Here is an 18413-nt window from a genome sequence, read left to right on the forward strand (position 1 = left end):
ACTGGACAGCCACATGTAAAAGAACGAAATTAGATCATTTCCTGACTCCACACACACAGATAAGCGCAAAATGGATTAAAGACCTAAATGCAAGATCGGACATTATAAAACTCTTAGAGGAAAACATAGGTAGAACACTCTCCGACATAAATCACAGCAAAATCATTTTTAACACATCTCTCAGAATACTGGAAATAAAAGCAAAAATAAACTAATGGGATCTACTTAAACTCAAAAGCTTTTTCACAGCAATGAAACAATAAACAAAACAAAACAAAAAAATCCCACAGACTGAGAGAAAACATTTGCAAATGATGTGACTGAGAAGGGATTGGTCTCCAAGGTTTATAAACAGCTTATGACACTTAACAGCATCAAAACAAACAACCCACTCAAAAACTGGGCAGAAGACCTAAACAGACATTTCTCTATAGAGGACAAACAGATGGCCTTTAGGCACGTGAAAAGATGTTCAAAATTGCTAGTTATTAGAGGAATGCAGATCAAAACTACAGTGAGCTATCCCCTCACACCTGGTCAGACTGGCCATCATCAAAAACCTACAAACAACAAATGCCAGAAAGGAAGTGGAGAGAAGGGAACCCTCCTGCGATGTTGGTGAGAATGTAAATTGGTATAGGCCATTATGGAGAACAGTATGGAGGTTCCTTAAAACTAAAAACGGAGCTAGCAAATGACCCTACACCCCACTCCTGGGGATATACCCAGAGAAAAACATGGCCTGAAAGATACACGCACCCCAGTGTTCACTGCAGCACTGTTTACAACGGCCAAGACACAGAAGCAACAGAAATGTCCACTGACAGAGGAATGGATAAAGAAATAAATATATATATGTGCATATATACATAGAGAGAGAGAAGTGGGGGGAATATTACTCAGCCATTAAAAAGGATGGAGGAAGGCCATGTGCGGCAACATGGATGGACCTAGAGAGTGTCATACTGAGGGAAGCAGAGGAGATGTATCCTATGACATCCCTTACATGTGCAATCTAAAAAGAAATAACACAAACTTATAAAACAGAAAGAGACTCACAGACTTAGAAAATGAACTCACAGTTGCTGGGGGGAAGCGACAGTTAAGGACTTTGGGAAGGTCATGTACACACTGCCATATTTAAAATGAATAACAACAAAAACCTACTGAATAGCACATGGAACTCTGCTCAACGTTATGTACCAGCCAGGATGGAAAGGGGTGTGGGGGAGAGTGGATACACGGATATGTACGGATATCTGTGGCTGAGTCCCTTCACTGTTCACCTGAACCTGTCACAGCATTGCTAACTAGCTATAACCCAATAAAAAATGTTTTTGGTGATAAAAAAAAAAAACATTTGAATAACAAAAAATTCAGATTAAATACTTTCCTAATCTTCTACTGAAAATAGTACATTCCAGGGAGGTACCTGATATTTAAACGTTTTGTGTGTATGTGGGGTGTGTGTGTATGCACGCTCACTCATGTCTGACTCTGTGACCCCCTGGACTGCAGCCCGCCAGGCTCCTCTGTCCATGGGATTTTCCAGGCAGGAATACTGGAGTGGGTTGCCATTTCCTCCTCCAGGGGATTTTCCCAACCCAGGGATCAAACCCACATGTCTTGTGTCTCCTGCAGTGGCAGGCGGACTGTTTACCACTATGCCACCTGGGTTGGTTCTTTAGATTCACCTTAACATACAGTTAAAACTCCCACCAACATTTTAAAGTCACACATTTCCTTTAAACTAACAAGAGTATTTGTTGAGTACTCAAAAACAATAACAAAAAAGAAACCCAAAACTTTGAATAAGCAAAAATAACCATCAAATCACCAGAAATGATACCCTAACTTCTGAGCAAAAAGACTTCAGACACATATTTCATCAAGCCACTGAGGTCAATTTCTACTAAATGCTATTACTGATCAGTTCCAAAATTTTTAGAAAAGCTGGATTAATTCTGAAGTTGTTTTTAATGTAAAATTCCAAAAAAAACCCTCTTTCCAAACAGTAGTCAATTGGGTAACTAGAGGTGCTTACCTGGAGTCATCTAACCGTACCAGATACCGTACAATGTCACGATGAGCTTTCAGTACAAGCAGTTCAGTGTAGGGGTTCTGGGTTTGTTCTTCACCTATTGTCTGTAACGGAGATTTCTTGTAATGGGGGTAACAGAAAAAAACATAAAATGATTTATGATAAAAGATCATATTGGAATAAAACTATATGATATACATCTAACAACACAAGATTTTAGAAACTGTAATATATGGTATCCTAATACTATATATTATTTCCCCTAATATTAAGTAACTGCCAATTTAACATAAAACATTTCTCTTAGCACAAATCTACATCATAAATTTAAATATTTTCAGGTCAAAATAAATTTTAAAGGATGCATTTTGTTTTATGGAAATTACACCTCAATAAACCTGATCTAAAAAACTAATGGGCCAAACCAACACAATATTTTTAAATGGGTGTTTCTCAAAATTTGGCAGAAATACAACTTTAAGTCAAAGGGGTAAAATATAACATAGACTAAAACAGTGCCTACCCCATTACAGGCACTCGACACATGTGCTGAATGAACAAAGGAAAAATGAAATAATTCATAGTCAATGAATTCAATAAATTCAACTTTGGACAATACTGAAAAAGATGATTGGTAAATTTACACAGTATGATGCTTAGTCCTAAGGCCTACACACCTTCATTTCTATTTGAAAGTATATGAGTGGCAGTCCATATGCCAGACACTGTATAAAGGCACATATGGCTTATAACTCACTGAATAATTCTGTAAGGTAGATCTTACCAACTCCCTTCCTATAGTCAAATCCAGTACTATTTCATGATAAAACCAGTTTCCTTAACCTCTAAATTGTAGCTTCTCAAACACGACGACACTGACATTTGGGACCAGGTAATTCTTTTGTTGAGGGCTCTCCTGCGCATTTCAGAATGCTGCACCTACTTCCTGGCTTGTACACACTACCTGTCAATAGAAATCCAGCCTCTCCCTGAACCTCTCAATAGTGACAATGAAAAATGTCCCTGGACATTGCCAAAGGTCCTCTAAGGGGCAAAACCACCCCAGTAGTCAAACACTGCTTCAAATTAGAAGCCTAGGTGCAAAGTTCCTGCACAATGAACGAAAAATCACTGGTTCAGAATTCACAGCAGTTACAAAACACAAGTACTTTTACATGAAGAAATATACAATTTAACACTCATTAATGTTTAAAAAAATTAACTCAAAGCAGTAATTTTTTTCATTTATCCCATCGCCCTTCTAGCAGTGGTTTTGATGAGAAAAACGCAAGAAGTTTGAAAACTGTACACTACTTCCTCCAAATGAAAGGTTGCTAAACAGGACAGAATTAGTTAAAAAAATTCTATGATTAAAAAAAGAATTGGGTTAAAATGGAACTGTCATATATATCACATGCAAACTAGTCAATTTTCCACAATTCTTCCACAATCTTTAGAATTTAAGCCTATCTGTAATAAACCCAATTTTAAATAAGAAATACTTTTTAAGACAATGATAATAAGCCTCAACTGCAAAGATATGAGGAAGTTAAAATGGAGAAGACTGCTTACAACGAAAGTTTTTTTTTTAACAATCAAAAATATTTCCTATAAAAAAGAGAGAGAATTCAACATGAATCCTATTCTTGAATAGCATTTGAAATAAATTCCAGACCTCAATACTTTCCAGGTTCCAAAATTACTTTATTCTCAACATTTAAGTCTATTCAGCTATTCAGGCCCAATGAAGAAAGTGTGACTATGGAACTCAAAATAATTCGAATATAATTTTAACTTTTAAGCAAATTATTGATTTTAAAAATAATCACATCTTTTTTGGTTTTATAGAATTAATGAAATTAATTTCATATTCCCTGAGCACGCATCAGTTGATGTTGGGAAGTGACAAAATATCAAACAAACCAAGTGTCAATCTGCAGTCACACCGTCTTACTCTCTACTAAACTGGATGCTTTTAAAATTAGAATGAGACTGCTTTAAGTAGGCAGAAGACTGGTTGGGCGTGCTTGATTCTGTCGTTGGACTCCATCAGTTTCCGTCTCCACACCTCCTGGAAGTGGGGTCTACCTCGCAGGGAAAGGGCCCCCCACCCCCGCCGACCTCGCCCTCGGAACCCGCAGGCCCCGCCTCCGCAGGGTCTCCCACTTCCAGATGCGAGCCGGGCTCAGACAGCAGCCACAGTTCGGGCAGGCTAGGCCACTGCAGCGGCAGGCAGGGTCCACCCGGGATTTACCTCGGCCAGTCCCTGTGGTTCTCGGCCTCCCCCGATCAGCCATCGCAACATCTGGGCAGCGACGGCGTCCCGCGGGCCCTGGCCCAGGTCAACCCCAACTCCGCGCAAGCCCGGCCTCTTCCTGGTCCCGGATAGCAGCACAGCGCACCCTCTGATACCTGCCGGCTCAGGTCTGCCCGAAAGACCCGTGAGCGCGAAGCGGAGCCCACCCCAGAGGGAACACTTTTGTCCCCAAAGAGCTGCCGTACCCAGCTGCTAGAGGTTTGCTTTAGCGTAGCCACCAGGGGAGCAGCAGTCTAAAGCTAGGGTGTCCGCAGAGGTTCAGAGGCGTACGCTACACCCAGTGAGCATGCGCGGGGCGTCGCCCGGTTTGCGCGCCCAGATTGGGTTGTTGGAGCGGCCCCTAGCGGACGTGCGTGGCGCTGCAGCTGGAGCCGGCAGAGCAAGTTCGTGCCGAGACTACTACCCTCCTTTTTTAGATGGCTTGTGCATCTTTTACTTGGCTTGGGGATCAGGAAATCTTTCCCCCTCCCCGCGGTCTCCTAAAGAGCTGCCTGGAGAAGGTGTACTTCCCTAAACTCCTTCATCTGGACTAGTCCAGTGGCATATGCATACACCAGAACTTAAGGAATACTCTTCTGATCTAGATTCCTCTTCCGGTCCAGATTCCTCCTTTGCTTTCTTTTAGGGCAGCTGAGAAAGAATCTCATAAGAGTATACTAGAGAAACCTCAGGAAAGCAGAAAGAGTGGGAATTACTAAGCCTTCCTCTTGCCACCTAGACAACAAATGTACTTGACAGAAACTGTTTGAACTATTCAATAGACTCTAAGAGTCTTCTCCAACAACACAGTTCAAAAGCATCAATTCCTTGCCTCTCAGCTTTCTTTATGGTCTAACTCTCACATGCATATACGACTGCTAGAAAAACCATAGCTTTGACTAGATGAACCTTTGTTGGCAAAGTAATGTCTCTGCTTTTTACTATGCTGTCTAGGTTGGTCATAACTCTTCTTCCAAAGAGCAAGCGTCTTTTAATTTCATGGCTGCAGTAACCATTTGCAGTGATTCTGGAGCCCAAGAAAATAAAATAAAGTCACTGTTTCCATTGTTTCCCCATCTATTTGCCATGAAGTGATGGAACCGGATGCCATGATCTTAGTTTCTTGAATGTTGAGTTTCAAGCCAGCTTTTTCACTCTTCTCTTTCACTTTCATTGAAATAGTAACTATTCACTAGTGAAATAGTAACTATTCACATGAGTTATTTTAGGACAAGAAGTCCTGGTAAGGAACATGGAACTAACAAGCCACCACCAACTAGAAGCATTTGGGAAAGGTCAAAAGGAGACTTGTCCTACTGACCTCCCAGAATCCTCTTCACTGATATTGATCTTGGTTGAGCAATGAGTGTGCCACCAGGAAGGACCCTAGGTCAGAATGATGGGCCAGAGACAGCCCAGAAACTAATCCAATCACCAGAAAACCAGGGACCCCAAGCCACATGGCATAGCAGTCCTCCTGGGTTCCTTTACACTCCTGTTCTCCACAAGACTGCTGCTGCTGCTGCTGCTGCTGCTGCTGCTGCTAAGTCGCTTCAGCCGTGCCCGACTCTGTGCGACCCCATAGATGGGGGCCCACTGTCTCTGGGATTATCCAGGCAAGAACACTGGAGTGGGTTGCCATTTCCTTCTCCAATGCATGAAAGTAAAAAGCGAAAGTGAAGTCGCTCCGTCGCGCCCAACTCTTAGCGACCCCATGGACTGCAGCCCACCAGGCTCCTCCGTCCATGGGATTTTCCAGGCAAGAGTACTGGAGTGGGGTGCCATTGCCTTCTCCGTAAGGCACCCCTTCCCAATAAAGTCTCTTGCTTTGTCAGCACATATGTCTCTTCAGACAATTCATTTCTGAGTGTCAGACAAGAGTCCACTCTTGGGCCCTAGAAGCTGTCCCTCTTCCAGCAATAATTATCTGATAAAGAGTGTAAATTCAGAATATAAACTTTCAAAACATAATAGAGGTCCAATTTGGGGTAAGACAGATTAAATACACAACTCCTTTTCTTTCCAAGTAAACACTACAAAACCTGGATAGTGCAGCTGTATGAGAATCAAAAAACAATGGTAGAAAAAAGAATTCAGAACAACACCAATTCAGAGTAACCCATGGACAGAGGAGCCTGGCAGGCTACAGTCCATGGGGTTGCAAAGAGTCAGGCACAACTTAGTGATTAAACAACAACTGCTCTCCCAGCCTATATCCAGTGCAGCCTCAAATCTAGAAGTAAGCAGTCATATAGACAGAGGAAAATGTAGGAAAAGCCCTCTATTTATGGCTAGAACAGTCAGAATAAGAATCTTTAAAGTTCAGAGAAAACTGGAGCATCTGATTTCTAATCAGAGATCAAAAGAGAGATCCCCAAAGAACCGGAAGACACTGAAACCACAGTGGGAAGAGGCAACGCCACGGGGCATTCCATATTAACTCCTGAGGCCACTCCTCTCACCTGAACGCGGTGGCTCTATCGAGCATACCAGAGACACTGAGAACTCAGCTCGCATAGAATCCCACTCAGACCCAAGGCTGATGACTGGGTGGCACAAAGAGGACAAATTCAAATACCACTGCTAACACTTTAAAATGGAACCAAGGTTGGAACCACAGTCACATAAGGTCGGAACTAGCCAGGTTAATCACTTAATAAAATAAAAATACCAATGTTCTCAAGAGGACTTAAAACAGGTTCTTTGTATAATACATACAAAGGTGTGAAATTCAATCTGAAATTACTTGGCATATGAAGAAATACAAAAGCTCACATGGGAAAATACAATTGAGGATGCCAATGACAAGATGATACAAATGTTGGAATTGTCTGACATGACTTCAAGCAGCTGTTATAGAACTGCTCAAACGGCAACGGTGACACTCTTGAAACAAATGTTACAACAGAAAGTAAGGGATCGGCAAGGGCTTCCCAGGTGGCCCAGTGCAGAGACTCCGCCTGCCAACAATGCAGGAGAGGATCCGTGAGTTGGGAAGATCCCCTGAAGAATGAAATGGCAGCCCACTCCAGTATTCTCGCCTGGAAAATCTCATGGACAAAGCCTGACAGGGTACACCCCATGGAGTCACAAAACAGTCAGACATTACTTAGCAACTAAACAACAACAGAAGTAGCAATATATAAAATGGAAGAACCAAGTGAAAATTGCAGAATTAAAAAAACAGTAATCAAAATTTAAAACTCACTGGATGAACTGAAAAGCAGAAGAGAGAAAAAAGTCAGTGGACTTGAATGTATAAAATCAATAACCCAAAATTTGGAGGTTTTAAAAGATCATTAAAATATCAGTCCCAAAGAAGGGCAATGCCAAAGAATGTTCAAACTACCCACAGTTGGATTCATTTCACATGCTAGCAAGGTAATGCTCAAAATCCCTCAAGCCAGGCTTCAACTGTACATGAACTGAGAAATTCTGGATGTACAAGCTGGATTTAGAAAAGGCAGAGGAACCAGATATCAAATTGTCAACATTTGTTTCATCATAGAAAAAGCAAGGGAATTCCAGAAAACATCTACTTCTGTTTCATTGACTATGCTAAAGCCTTTGGCTGTGTGGATCCTAACAAAATGTGGAAAACAAAGAGATAGGAATAGCAGACTATCCTACCCTTCTCCTAAGAAACCTGTATGTAGATCAAGAAGCAACAGTTAAAACCTTACATGGAACAACTGACAGCTTCAAAATTGAGAAGGGAGTACAAGGCTGTTCAGTTCCGTTCAGTTGCTCGGTCTTGTCCGACTCTTTGTGACCCCATGAATTGCAGCACTCGAGGCCTCCCTGTCCATCACCAACACCCAGAGTTCACTCAGACTCACATCCATCGAGTCAGTGATGCCATCCAGCCATCTCATCCTCTGTCGTCCCCTTCTCCTCCTGCCCCCAATCCCTCCCAGCATCAGAGTCTTTCCCAATGAGTCAACTCTTCCCATGAGGTGGACAAAGTACTGGAGTTTCAGCTTTAGCATCAGTCCTTCCAAAGAACACCCAGGACTGATCTCCTTTAGAATGGACTGGCTGGATCTCCTTGCAGTCCAAGGGACCCTCAAGAGTCTTCTCCAACACCACAGTTCAAAAGCATCAGTTCTTCGGCGCTCAGCTTTCTTTATAGTCCAACTCTCACATCCATACATGACTACTGGAAAAACCATAGCCTTGACTAGACAGACCTTTGTTGGCCAAGTAAGGTCTCTGCTTTTAAATATGCTATCTAGGTTGGTCATAACTTCCCTTCCAAGGAGTAAGCATCTTTTAATTTCATGGCTGCAGTCACCATCTGCAGTGATTTTGGAGCCCCCCCAAAATAAAGTCTGACACTGTTTCCCCATCTATTTCCCATGAAATGATGGGACCAGATGCCATGATCTTAGTTTTCTGAATGTGGAGCTTTAAGCCAACTTTTTCACTGTCCTCTTTTATTTTCATCAAGAGGCTTTTTAGTTCCTCTTCACTTTCTGCCATAAGGGTGGTGTCATCTGCATATCTGAGGTTATTCATATTTCTCCCTGCAATCTTGATTCCAGCTTGTGTTTCTTCCAGCCCAGCATTTCTCATGATGTACTCTGCATATAAGTTAAATAAGCAGGGTGACAATATACAGCCTTGACATACTCCTCTTCCTATTTGGAACCAGTCTGTTGTTCCTTGTCCAGTTCTAACTGTTGCTTCCTTGACCTGCATATAGGTTTCTCAAGAGGCAGGTCAGGTGGTCTGGTATTCCCATCTCTTTCAGAATTTTCCACAGTTTATTGTGATCCAAACAGTCAAAGGCTTTGACATAGTCAATAAAGCAGAAATAGATGTTTTTCTGGAATTCTCTTGCTTTTTCGATGATCCAGTGGATGCTGGCAATTTGATCTCTGGTTTCTCTGCCTTTTCTAAAACCAGCTTGAACATCTGCAAGTTCTTGGTTCACGTATTGCTGAAGCCTGGCTTGGAGAATTTTGAGCATTCCTTTACTAGCATGTGAGATGAGTGCAATTGTGCGGTAGTTTGAGCATTCTTTGGCATTGCCTTTCTTTGGGACTGGAATGAAAACTGACCTTTTCCAGTCCTGTGGCCACGGCTGAGTTTTCCAAATTTGCTGGCATAGTGAGTGCAGCACTTACACAGCATCATCTTTCAGGATTTGAAATAACTCCACTGGAATTCCATCACCTCCACTAACCTTATTCTTAGTGATGCTTTCTAAGGCCCACTTGACTTCACTTTCCAGGATGTCTGGCTCTAGGTGAGTGACCACACCATCGTGATTATCTGGGTCATGAAGATCTTTTTTGTACAGTTCTTCTGTGTATTCTTGCCACCTCTTCTTAATATCTTCTGCTTCTGTTAGGTCCAGACCATTTCTGTCCTTTATGGAGCCCATCTTTGCATGAAATGTTCCCTTGGTATCTCTAATTTTCTTGAAGAGATCTCTAGTCTTTCCCATTGTGTTCTTTTCCTCTATTTCTTTGCACTGATCGCTGAGGAAGGCTTTCTTATCTCTTCTTGCTATTCTTTGGAACTCTGCATTCAGATGCTTATATCTTTCCTTTTCTCCTTTGCTTTTCGCTTCTCTTCTTTTCACAGCTATAAGGCTGTAAGGTCTCCCCAGACAGCCATTTTGGTTTTTTGCATTTCTTTTCCATGGGGATGGTCTTAATCCCTGTCTCCTGTACAATGTCACGAACCTCTGTCCATAGTTCATCAGGCACTCTATCAGATCTAGCCCCTTAAATCTATTTCTCACTTCCACTGTATAATCATAAGGGATTTGATTTAGGTCATACCTGGATGGCCTAGTGGTTTTCCCTACTTTCTTCAATTTAAGTCTGAATTTGGCAATAAGGAGCTCATGATCTGAGCCACAGTCAGCTCCCAGTCTTATTTTTGCTGACTGTATAGAGCTTCTCCATCTTTGGCTGCAAAGAATATAATCAATCTGATTTCAGTGTTGACCATCTGGTGATGTCCATGTGTAGAGTCTTCTCTTGTGTTGTTGGAATAGGGTGTTTGCTATGACCAGTGTGTTCTCTTGGCAAAACTCTATTAGCCTTTGCCCTGCTTCATTCCGTATTCCAAGGCCAAATTTTCCTGTTACTCCAGGTGTTTCTTGAATTCCTACTTTTGCATTCCAGTCCCCTATAATGAAAAGGACATCTTTTTTCTGGTGTTAGTTCTAAAAGGTCTTGTAGGTCTTCATAGAACCATTCAACTTCAGCTTCTTCAGCGTTACTGGTTAGGGCATAGGCTTGGATTTCGGTGATATTGAATGGTTTGCCTTGGAAACGAACAGAGATCATTCTGTCATTTTTGAGATTGCATCCAAGTACTGCACTTCAGACTCTTTTGTTGACCATGATGGCTACTCCATTTCTTCTGAGGGATTCCTGCCCACAGTAGTAGATATAATGGTCATCTGAGTTAAATTCACCCATTCCAGTCCATTTTAGTTCGCTGATTCCTAGAATGTCGATGTTCACTCTTGCCATCTCTTGTTTGACCGCTTCCAATTTGCCTTGATTCATGGACCTGACATTCTAGGTTCCTATGCAATACTGCTCTTTACAGCATCGGACTTTGTTTCTATCACCAGTCACATCCACAGCTGGGTATTGTTTTTGCTTTGGCTTCATCCCTTCATTCTTTTTGGAGTTATTTCTCCACTGAAGTAGCCAATATTGCTATAGTATATTACCTAAAAAGATCAGTGTTCAAGAAAAAAGTTGTGGCACATGCAAAGAAATAGGAAAGTGTGTCCTATACATGGGGATAAAAAGCAAGTAAAAGAAACTATCTGTGAAGGAGTCCAGCTATAGGATCTAACAAGGAGTACAGAGCAGCCTTTATAAGTACGCTGAAAGAAATAAAGATATAATTCTTAAAGAAGTAAAAGATACTGTGATGACATTGTCTCATTAGAGAATACCAATGAAGAGATATACTTTCTAAAAAAGAGTCATAAGTGTACAAATGTTGCCTTTTCTCTACACTATCCAGCATTTATTATTTGTAGACTTTTTGATGACAACCATTCAGACTGGTGTGAACCTTACTATAGTTTTGATTTGCATTGGTCAAATTATTTAACTTATATGCAGAGTACATCATGAGAAACGCTGGACTGGAAGAAGCACAGCTGCAAACAAGATTGCCGGGAGAAATATCAATAACCTCAGATATGCAGATGACACCACCTTATGGCAGAAAGTGAAGAGGAACTAAAAAGCCTCTTGATGAAAGTGAAAGAGGAGAGTGAAAAAGTTGGCTTAAAGCTCCACATTCAGAAAACTAAGATCATGGCATCTGGTCCCATCACTTCATGGGAAACAGATGGGGAAACAGTGGAAACAGTGTCAGACTTTATTTTTTTGGGCTCCAAAATCACTGCAGATGGTGACTGCAGCCATGAAATTAAAAGACACTTACTCCTTGGAAGGAAAGTTATGACCAATCTAGACAGAATATTGAAAAGCAGAGATACTACTTTGCCAACAAAGGTCCGTCTAGTCAAGGCTATGGTTTTTCCAGTAGTCATGTATGGATGTGAGAGTTGGACTATAAAGAAAGCTGAGCGCCGAAGAATTGATGCTTTTGAACTGTGGTGTTGGAGAAGACTCTTGAGAGTCCCTTGGACTGCAAGGAGATCCAACCAGTCCATTCTAAAGGAGATCAACCCTGGGTGTTCTTTGGAAGGACTGATGCTAAAGCTGAAACTCCAACACTTTGTCCACCTCATGCGAAGAGTTGACTCATTGGAAAAGACCCTGATGCTGGGAGGGATTGGGGGCAAGTGGAGAAGGGGATGACAGAGGATGAGATAGCTGGATGGCATCACCAACTTGATGAGTTTGAGTGAACTCTGGGAGTTGGTTATGGACAGGGAGGCCCGGCATGCTGCAATTCATGGGGTCACAGAGTCGGACACGACTGAGCGACTGAACTGAACTGAATCATTAGTGATGTTGAGCATCTAGAAGGGTAAGTACCGAGGAACTGATGCTTTTGAATTGTGCTGAAGAAGACTCCTGAGAGTCCCTTGGACTGCATGGATATCAAACCAATCAATCCTAAAGGAAATCAACCCTGAATATTCCTTGGAAGGAGTGATGTGGAAGCTGAAACTCCAATACTTTGGCCACCTGATATGAAGAGCCAATTCACTGGAAAAAACTCTGATGCTGGCAAAGTTTGAGGGCAAAAGGAGAAGGGAGTGGCAGAGGATGAGATGGTTAGGCAGCATCACTGATTCAACGAGCATGAGTTTGAGCAAACTCTGGGAGATAGATTGGGACAGGGAAGCCTGGTGTGCTACAGTCCATGGGGTTGCAGTCAGACTGGACTTCACAGCTGGAAAACAATAATAATGCCTTCTTTGGAGAAATGTCTACTTGGGTATTCTGCATATGTTTTGATTGGGCTGTATATTTATTTCTGATATTGAGTTGTAAGAGCTATTTTTTATTTTGGATATTTATACCTTGTCAGTTGCATCATTTGCAAATATTTTCTCCCATAGGTTGTCCTTTCAGTTTTGTTCATGTTTCCTTTGCTGTGAAAAAGCTTATACCTTTTGATTAGATCCCATTTATTTATTTTTACTTTTAATAATATTAACTTATTTATTTGGCTGCACCAAGTCTTAGTTGCAGCATCTGGGATCTAGTTCCCTGACCAGGAATCAAACGCTGGCCCGCTGGATTGGGAGCATGGAGTCTTAGCCACTGGACCACCAGGGAAGGAAATTTAAATGTAAATCAAGGCATGTGATACCTCAGCTTTGCTCTTTATTTCAGGGTTACTTTAGCTATTCAGAGTCTTTTGTGGTTCCATATACATTTTATAATTTTTTATTCTATTTCCATGAAAAAGGTCTTTAGGATTTTATAGGAATTGCATTGAATCTATAGATTGCTTTAGGTAATGTGGACACTTTTTAACAATGTTAAGTCTTCCAAACCATGAGCACAGAATGCCATTCCATTTATTTTTGTCATCAGTTTCTTTTAATGGTGTCTTATAGTTTTCAGTATATTGGTCTTTCACCTCTTTGGGTAAATTTTATCACTAGGTATTTTATTCTTTTTGTTATGATGTAAATAGGATTGTTTCTTAATTTCTCTTTCTACTAACTCATTGTTAAGTATAGAGAAACAACAGATTTTTGTGTATTGATTGTTTCCTACAGCTTGACTGTATTCATTTACCATTTCTAATAATTTTTGGTGGCGTTTTTAGGGTTTTCATGTTGTCTGTGAGTATTGACGGTTTTATTTTTCTTTCCAATCTGGATGTCTTTTATTTTTTCCTTACCTAGTTGCTCGGGCTAGGACTTTGTGATACTGTTGAGAGTTTTTATCATGAAAGAATGTTGAATTATGTCAAGTGCTTTTCTGCATCTATTGAGATGATTGTATGATTTTTATCATTCAATTAATGTGGCATATCACATTTATTGATTTATGAATGCTGAACCATTCTCAGAAAAACTCCCACTTGATCACGGTGTGTGTTTCTTTCATTGTGCAGCTGAGTTTGGTTTGCTAATCCTTTGGTGAGAACTTTTACATCTGCGGTGCTCAGGGGTGCAGGACTGCAGTTTTCTTGCAATGACTGCATCTGGCTTTGGTGTCAGGGTAATTCTGGCCTCATCAAGTGAGTTAGGGATTTTTCTCTTGTCTTTAGCTTTTTGGAAGAGTTTGAAAATGGTGGTTATCAATTCTTTCCTTTTTTCTTTCTTTTGACTGTGTTGGATTCGAGTTGTAGCACCCAGGATCTTCGTCGTGGTGCTTAACGCTTCTCTCTGGTTTTGTCAGGTGGACTGAAGAGTGCATGGGCACTCTAGCTGAGGTGCACGGGCTCAGTAGTTGCCGGCAGCATGGGGGACCTTAGTGCCCTGACCAGGGTCAAACCTGGATCTCCTGCACTGGAAGGCAGATTCTTAACCACTAGACCCCCAGGGAAGTTCCACTATCAATTCTTCTTTGACCCTGGTAGGATTTGGTTCTGGGCTTTTCTTTGTTGGGAAGTTTTTGATGACTAATTCTCTTTACTCATTGGACTGTTCATATTTTCTGTTTCTTCATGATTCAGTCTTGGTAGGTTGTGTATTTCTAGGACATTTCCTTTTTATTCCAGATTATCCAATTTGTTGTTGTTGTTCAGTCGCCAAGTTGTGTCTGACTCTTTGCGACCCCACAGACTGCAGCACGCCAGGCCTCTCTGTCCCTCACCATCTCCCAGAGTTTGCCCAAGTTTATGTTCACTGAGTCGGTGATGCCATCTAGCCATCTCATCCTTCCTGTGCCGCCCTCTTCTCCTTCTGCCTTCAGTCTTAAGGCAGAAGAGTCTTTTCCAATGAGTCAGCTGTTGGCATCAGATGGCCAAAGTATTGGAGCTTCAGCATCAGTCCTTCCAGTGAGTATTCAGGGTTGATATCCTTTAGGATGGACTGGTTTGATTTCCTTGCTGTCCAGGGTACTCTCAAGAATCTTCTCAAGAACCACAGTTCAAAGGTGTCAATTCTTTAGCATTCTGCCTCCTTTATGGTCCAATTCTCACATCCGTATATGACTACTGGAAAGATTATAACTTTGACTCTACAGACCTTTTGTCAGCAAAATGATGTCTTTGCTTTTTAATACGTGTCTAGGTTTGTCACAGCTTTCCTTCCAAGAAGCAACCATCTTTCAATTTCATGACTGTAGTCACCATCCACAGCGATTCTGGAGCCCAAGAAGAGGAAATCTGTTACTGCTTCCCCTTTTCCCCCCTCTATTTGCAATGCAGTGATGGGACTGGATGCCATGATCTTAGTTTTTAAGCAGGCTTTTTCACTCTCCTCTTTCACCCTCATAAAGAGGCTCTTTAGTTTCTCTTTGTTTTCTGCCATTTGAGTGGTAGCATCTGCATATCTGAGGTTGTTGATATTTCTCCTGGCAGTCTTGATTCCAGCTTGTAACTCATCTAGCCTGGCATTTTGCATGATGTACTCTGCGTAAGTTAAATAATGGGGAAACAGTGGAAACAGTGTCAGATTTTATTTTGGGGGGCTCCAAAATCACTGCAGATGGTGACTGCAGCCATGAAATTAAAAGACGCTTACTCCTTGGAAGGAAAGTTATGACCAACCTAGATAGCATATTCAAAAGCGGAGACATTACTTAGCCAACAAAGGTCCATCTAGTCAAGGCTATGGTTTTTCCAATAGTCGTGTATGGATGTGAGAGTTGGACTGTGAAGAAGGCTGAGTGCAGAAGAATTGATGTTTTTGAATGGTGGTGTTGGAGAAGGCTCTTGAGAGTCCCTTGGACTGCAAAGAGATCCAGCCAGTCCATTCTAAAGGAGATCAGTCCTGGATGTTCTTTGGAAAGTATGATGCTAAAGCTGAAACTCCAGTACTTTGTCCACCTCATGCGAAGAGTTGACTCATTGGAGAAGACTCTGATGCTGGGAGGGATTGGGGGCAGGAGGAGAAGGGGACGACAGAGGATGAGATGGTTGGATGGCATCACTGACTCGATGGATGTGAGTTTGAGTGAACTTCGGGAGTTGTTGATGGACAGGGAGGCCTGGTGTGCTGCGATTCATGGGGTTGAAAAGAGTCAGACACAACTGAGTGACTGAACTGAACTGATATCCCTTCCTCTCTGAAGGTTTTTGTTTGGTTGTGTATTGATTTGGCTAAACTAAATGGGTTTAGTGGTTTGGCTAAACTAAACTACTAAACTAAGAGAGTAGTGTCTAAATTGACAAACCAGTGACTATACCCTTGCTCCACACACACACCAGTATGAACACTCTTCTCTTGCTCATCAGAGGGCACAGCCTTCTGGATGGGAGTCACCATGGAAGGACTGGCTTTAGAATGACTCTCTCTGCCTCATTCCCTAACCTTTAATCTTTCTTCCCGATTTTTGCTATTATACCCAACTATCAGTCTTCACTAATCGTTGGCTAATTGTTGCTGACAATGCTCTGGGGTAGAAATTGCTCCAAAATCTGATCCAATAAAATTCAGGAATGGATACTTTTTGAGCCCAGTGTTCACAGTTTAGTTTGTTCTTTTCCCAGAGGGCTCCTCTTCTTTTTTGGAGAGGCCACATCTTGTGGCATACAGGATCTTTGTTCCCCAACCAGGGGTCAAGCTTGCATCCCCTGCAGTGGGAGCACAGAGTCTTAACTGCTGGACCACCACGGAAGTCCCAGAAGGGCTCTTCTTAGCTGGCCCTTCCCTTGGTTCTTTCTCCTGAACTAACTGGCCTATGATTTACTTTGTTTCTCTCAATATAATTTTGTAATTGAACAAACCTAAAAGATAGCAATTCCATTTTATTCCTGGAGACCTCCCTCCTCAAGACATCTGACTTCCTACTCCAACCTGAACTGATTGCTAAGGCCTGATGCATAGCTGTACAGCACAGGACAGCTGGGGTATCCTGTGCCATCTACCTGGGAATTCCCTTTGTTTCAGAGATCCCCAAAATTCTACTCCCACATATATGCCGAGAGAAATGAGAACATGTCCATACAGAAACTTGTAACATGCACGCTTATAGCAGCCTTATTCGTAACAGCCCAAAGGAGGAAACAACTTAAATATCCATCAATGGACAAATGGACAAACAAAATGTGATATATACATGAAAATAAAATATTCAGCCATAAAAGGAAATTCAGCATGGATACATGCTGCAACATGGGTGATCCTTGAAAACAGTATGTTAGTGAAAGAAGCTAGTCACAGAAAACTACTACCATATGATTTCATTCATATGAAAGTCCAGACTAGGGACATTTATAGACACAGAAATTTGGGTAGTGATTACTTAGGGCTGGGGGAAAGGGGTCAGAGCAATGGTAACTAAAGGATACAAGGTTTATTCTTCAAATGATAAAAACGTTGTACAACTGACTGTGGTAACAGTTGCACGTATCTGTAAAGATATTAAAAACATCAAACTGTATACTTTAAATGGGTTAACTGTATGTGATTTATAAAATAAAACTATTTTTAAATTCCAGTCATTAAGCCATTTATTGGCAACCTGAAGCTATCACTGAATTTTGCTCCTCTGCCAACATATGAAAGTGAGTCTTTACTAGAACCTCTTGAGAAACTTCCTCTTCATGTCTTGTTGCCGGAGACTGGCTCTCCTCTCCCCTTCTAACCCAGACACTAGTATGGAACTGGCATCCCCAGACCGGATCACGATTTACCCCACGGGAAGTGGGTCAATTCCTAAATTAAGGTTCTGCCAACAACAGTGAAGAAGAGAACAGCTGTGGCATAGGACATCAATAATGTTTGCCACACACTTAATTTTAGCATTTTCAGGTTTGAATCCCTTTCCACTACCCTAATTGTTCCTCATAACCACTTACAAAGTTGGTAAAAGAAATAGCTTCATTTTATAAATAATAAATCTGAGTCTCAAAGATGTTAATCATGGTTATTTACACTGTCTGTTAAATGATGGAGCCAAGACTCAAAGCCAGGTTTTTGTGACTCAAGACTTTCAATTAGAATTTTAAAAACCACACCCCTACTAATTAGGATAAAGTATTACTTATAACTTTTAGACCTTCCCACTGAAAGATCCTTTAAATCACAAGACTTATTTAAGGCTCTCTCCTACTTTCCCCTCCAACAAACACAACCAGTTCATTTTCTCCAGCTGACCTCTTTTCAACACATGCAATTGCACCAATGTATCCTGTGCTCCCATTTGAACAAGGAATAGTCCAGCTAAAGACTTTGCATTTCCACTAAAGAGTCTGTTGTATACTTCAAGGAATTCAGTAGAATGCAGCAGAATTTTAAATTGAGTTCTCAGTCTCTGTCTCTAATGGCTTTTCCTTCATAATTATAGTATTTGTAAGGAGTGCATTGATGATGACAGAAACCCACCGTAACATATTCCACTGTCTGCATTAGCTTCAGATTCTTATTTAATGCCTTATTAATCAACCGCAGTCATTCAATAGTGTATCATATTAAATCCCTGAACAACACAAGCAAAGAATTTTTATCTTCTCTCCATGTAAACCATCGAGCAATCTTTTTAACAATAT

The 18413-nt window shown here is 41.4% G+C and overlaps 1 protein-coding gene across 1 annotated transcript in view; it reads right to left on the bottom strand.

Moving 5' to 3' along the window:
- WDR41 (WD repeat domain 41) overlaps positions 1-4650 on the bottom strand; it is a 47000-nt gene extending 42350 nt beyond the window's left edge. Inside the window, exons 1-2 of the mRNA XM_069595362.1 lie at positions 4296-4650; positions 2045-2160 (exon numbers count right to left, since the gene is read on the bottom strand). Of these exons, the coding sequence (XP_069451463.1) occupies positions 2045-2160; positions 4296-4346 (167 nt within the window). The 5' untranslated portion in view covers positions 4347-4650. The remainder of the gene's footprint in view (positions 1-2044; positions 2161-4295) is intronic.
- Positions 4651-18413: the final 13763 nt, after the last annotated feature.

The sequence above is a fragment of the Ovis canadensis genome, chromosome 7 (genome assembly GCF_042477335.2).
Source record: "Ovis canadensis isolate MfBH-ARS-UI-01 breed Bighorn chromosome 7, ARS-UI_OviCan_v2, whole genome shotgun sequence".
NCBI lineage: Eukaryota > Metazoa > Chordata > Mammalia > Artiodactyla > Bovidae > Ovis > Ovis canadensis.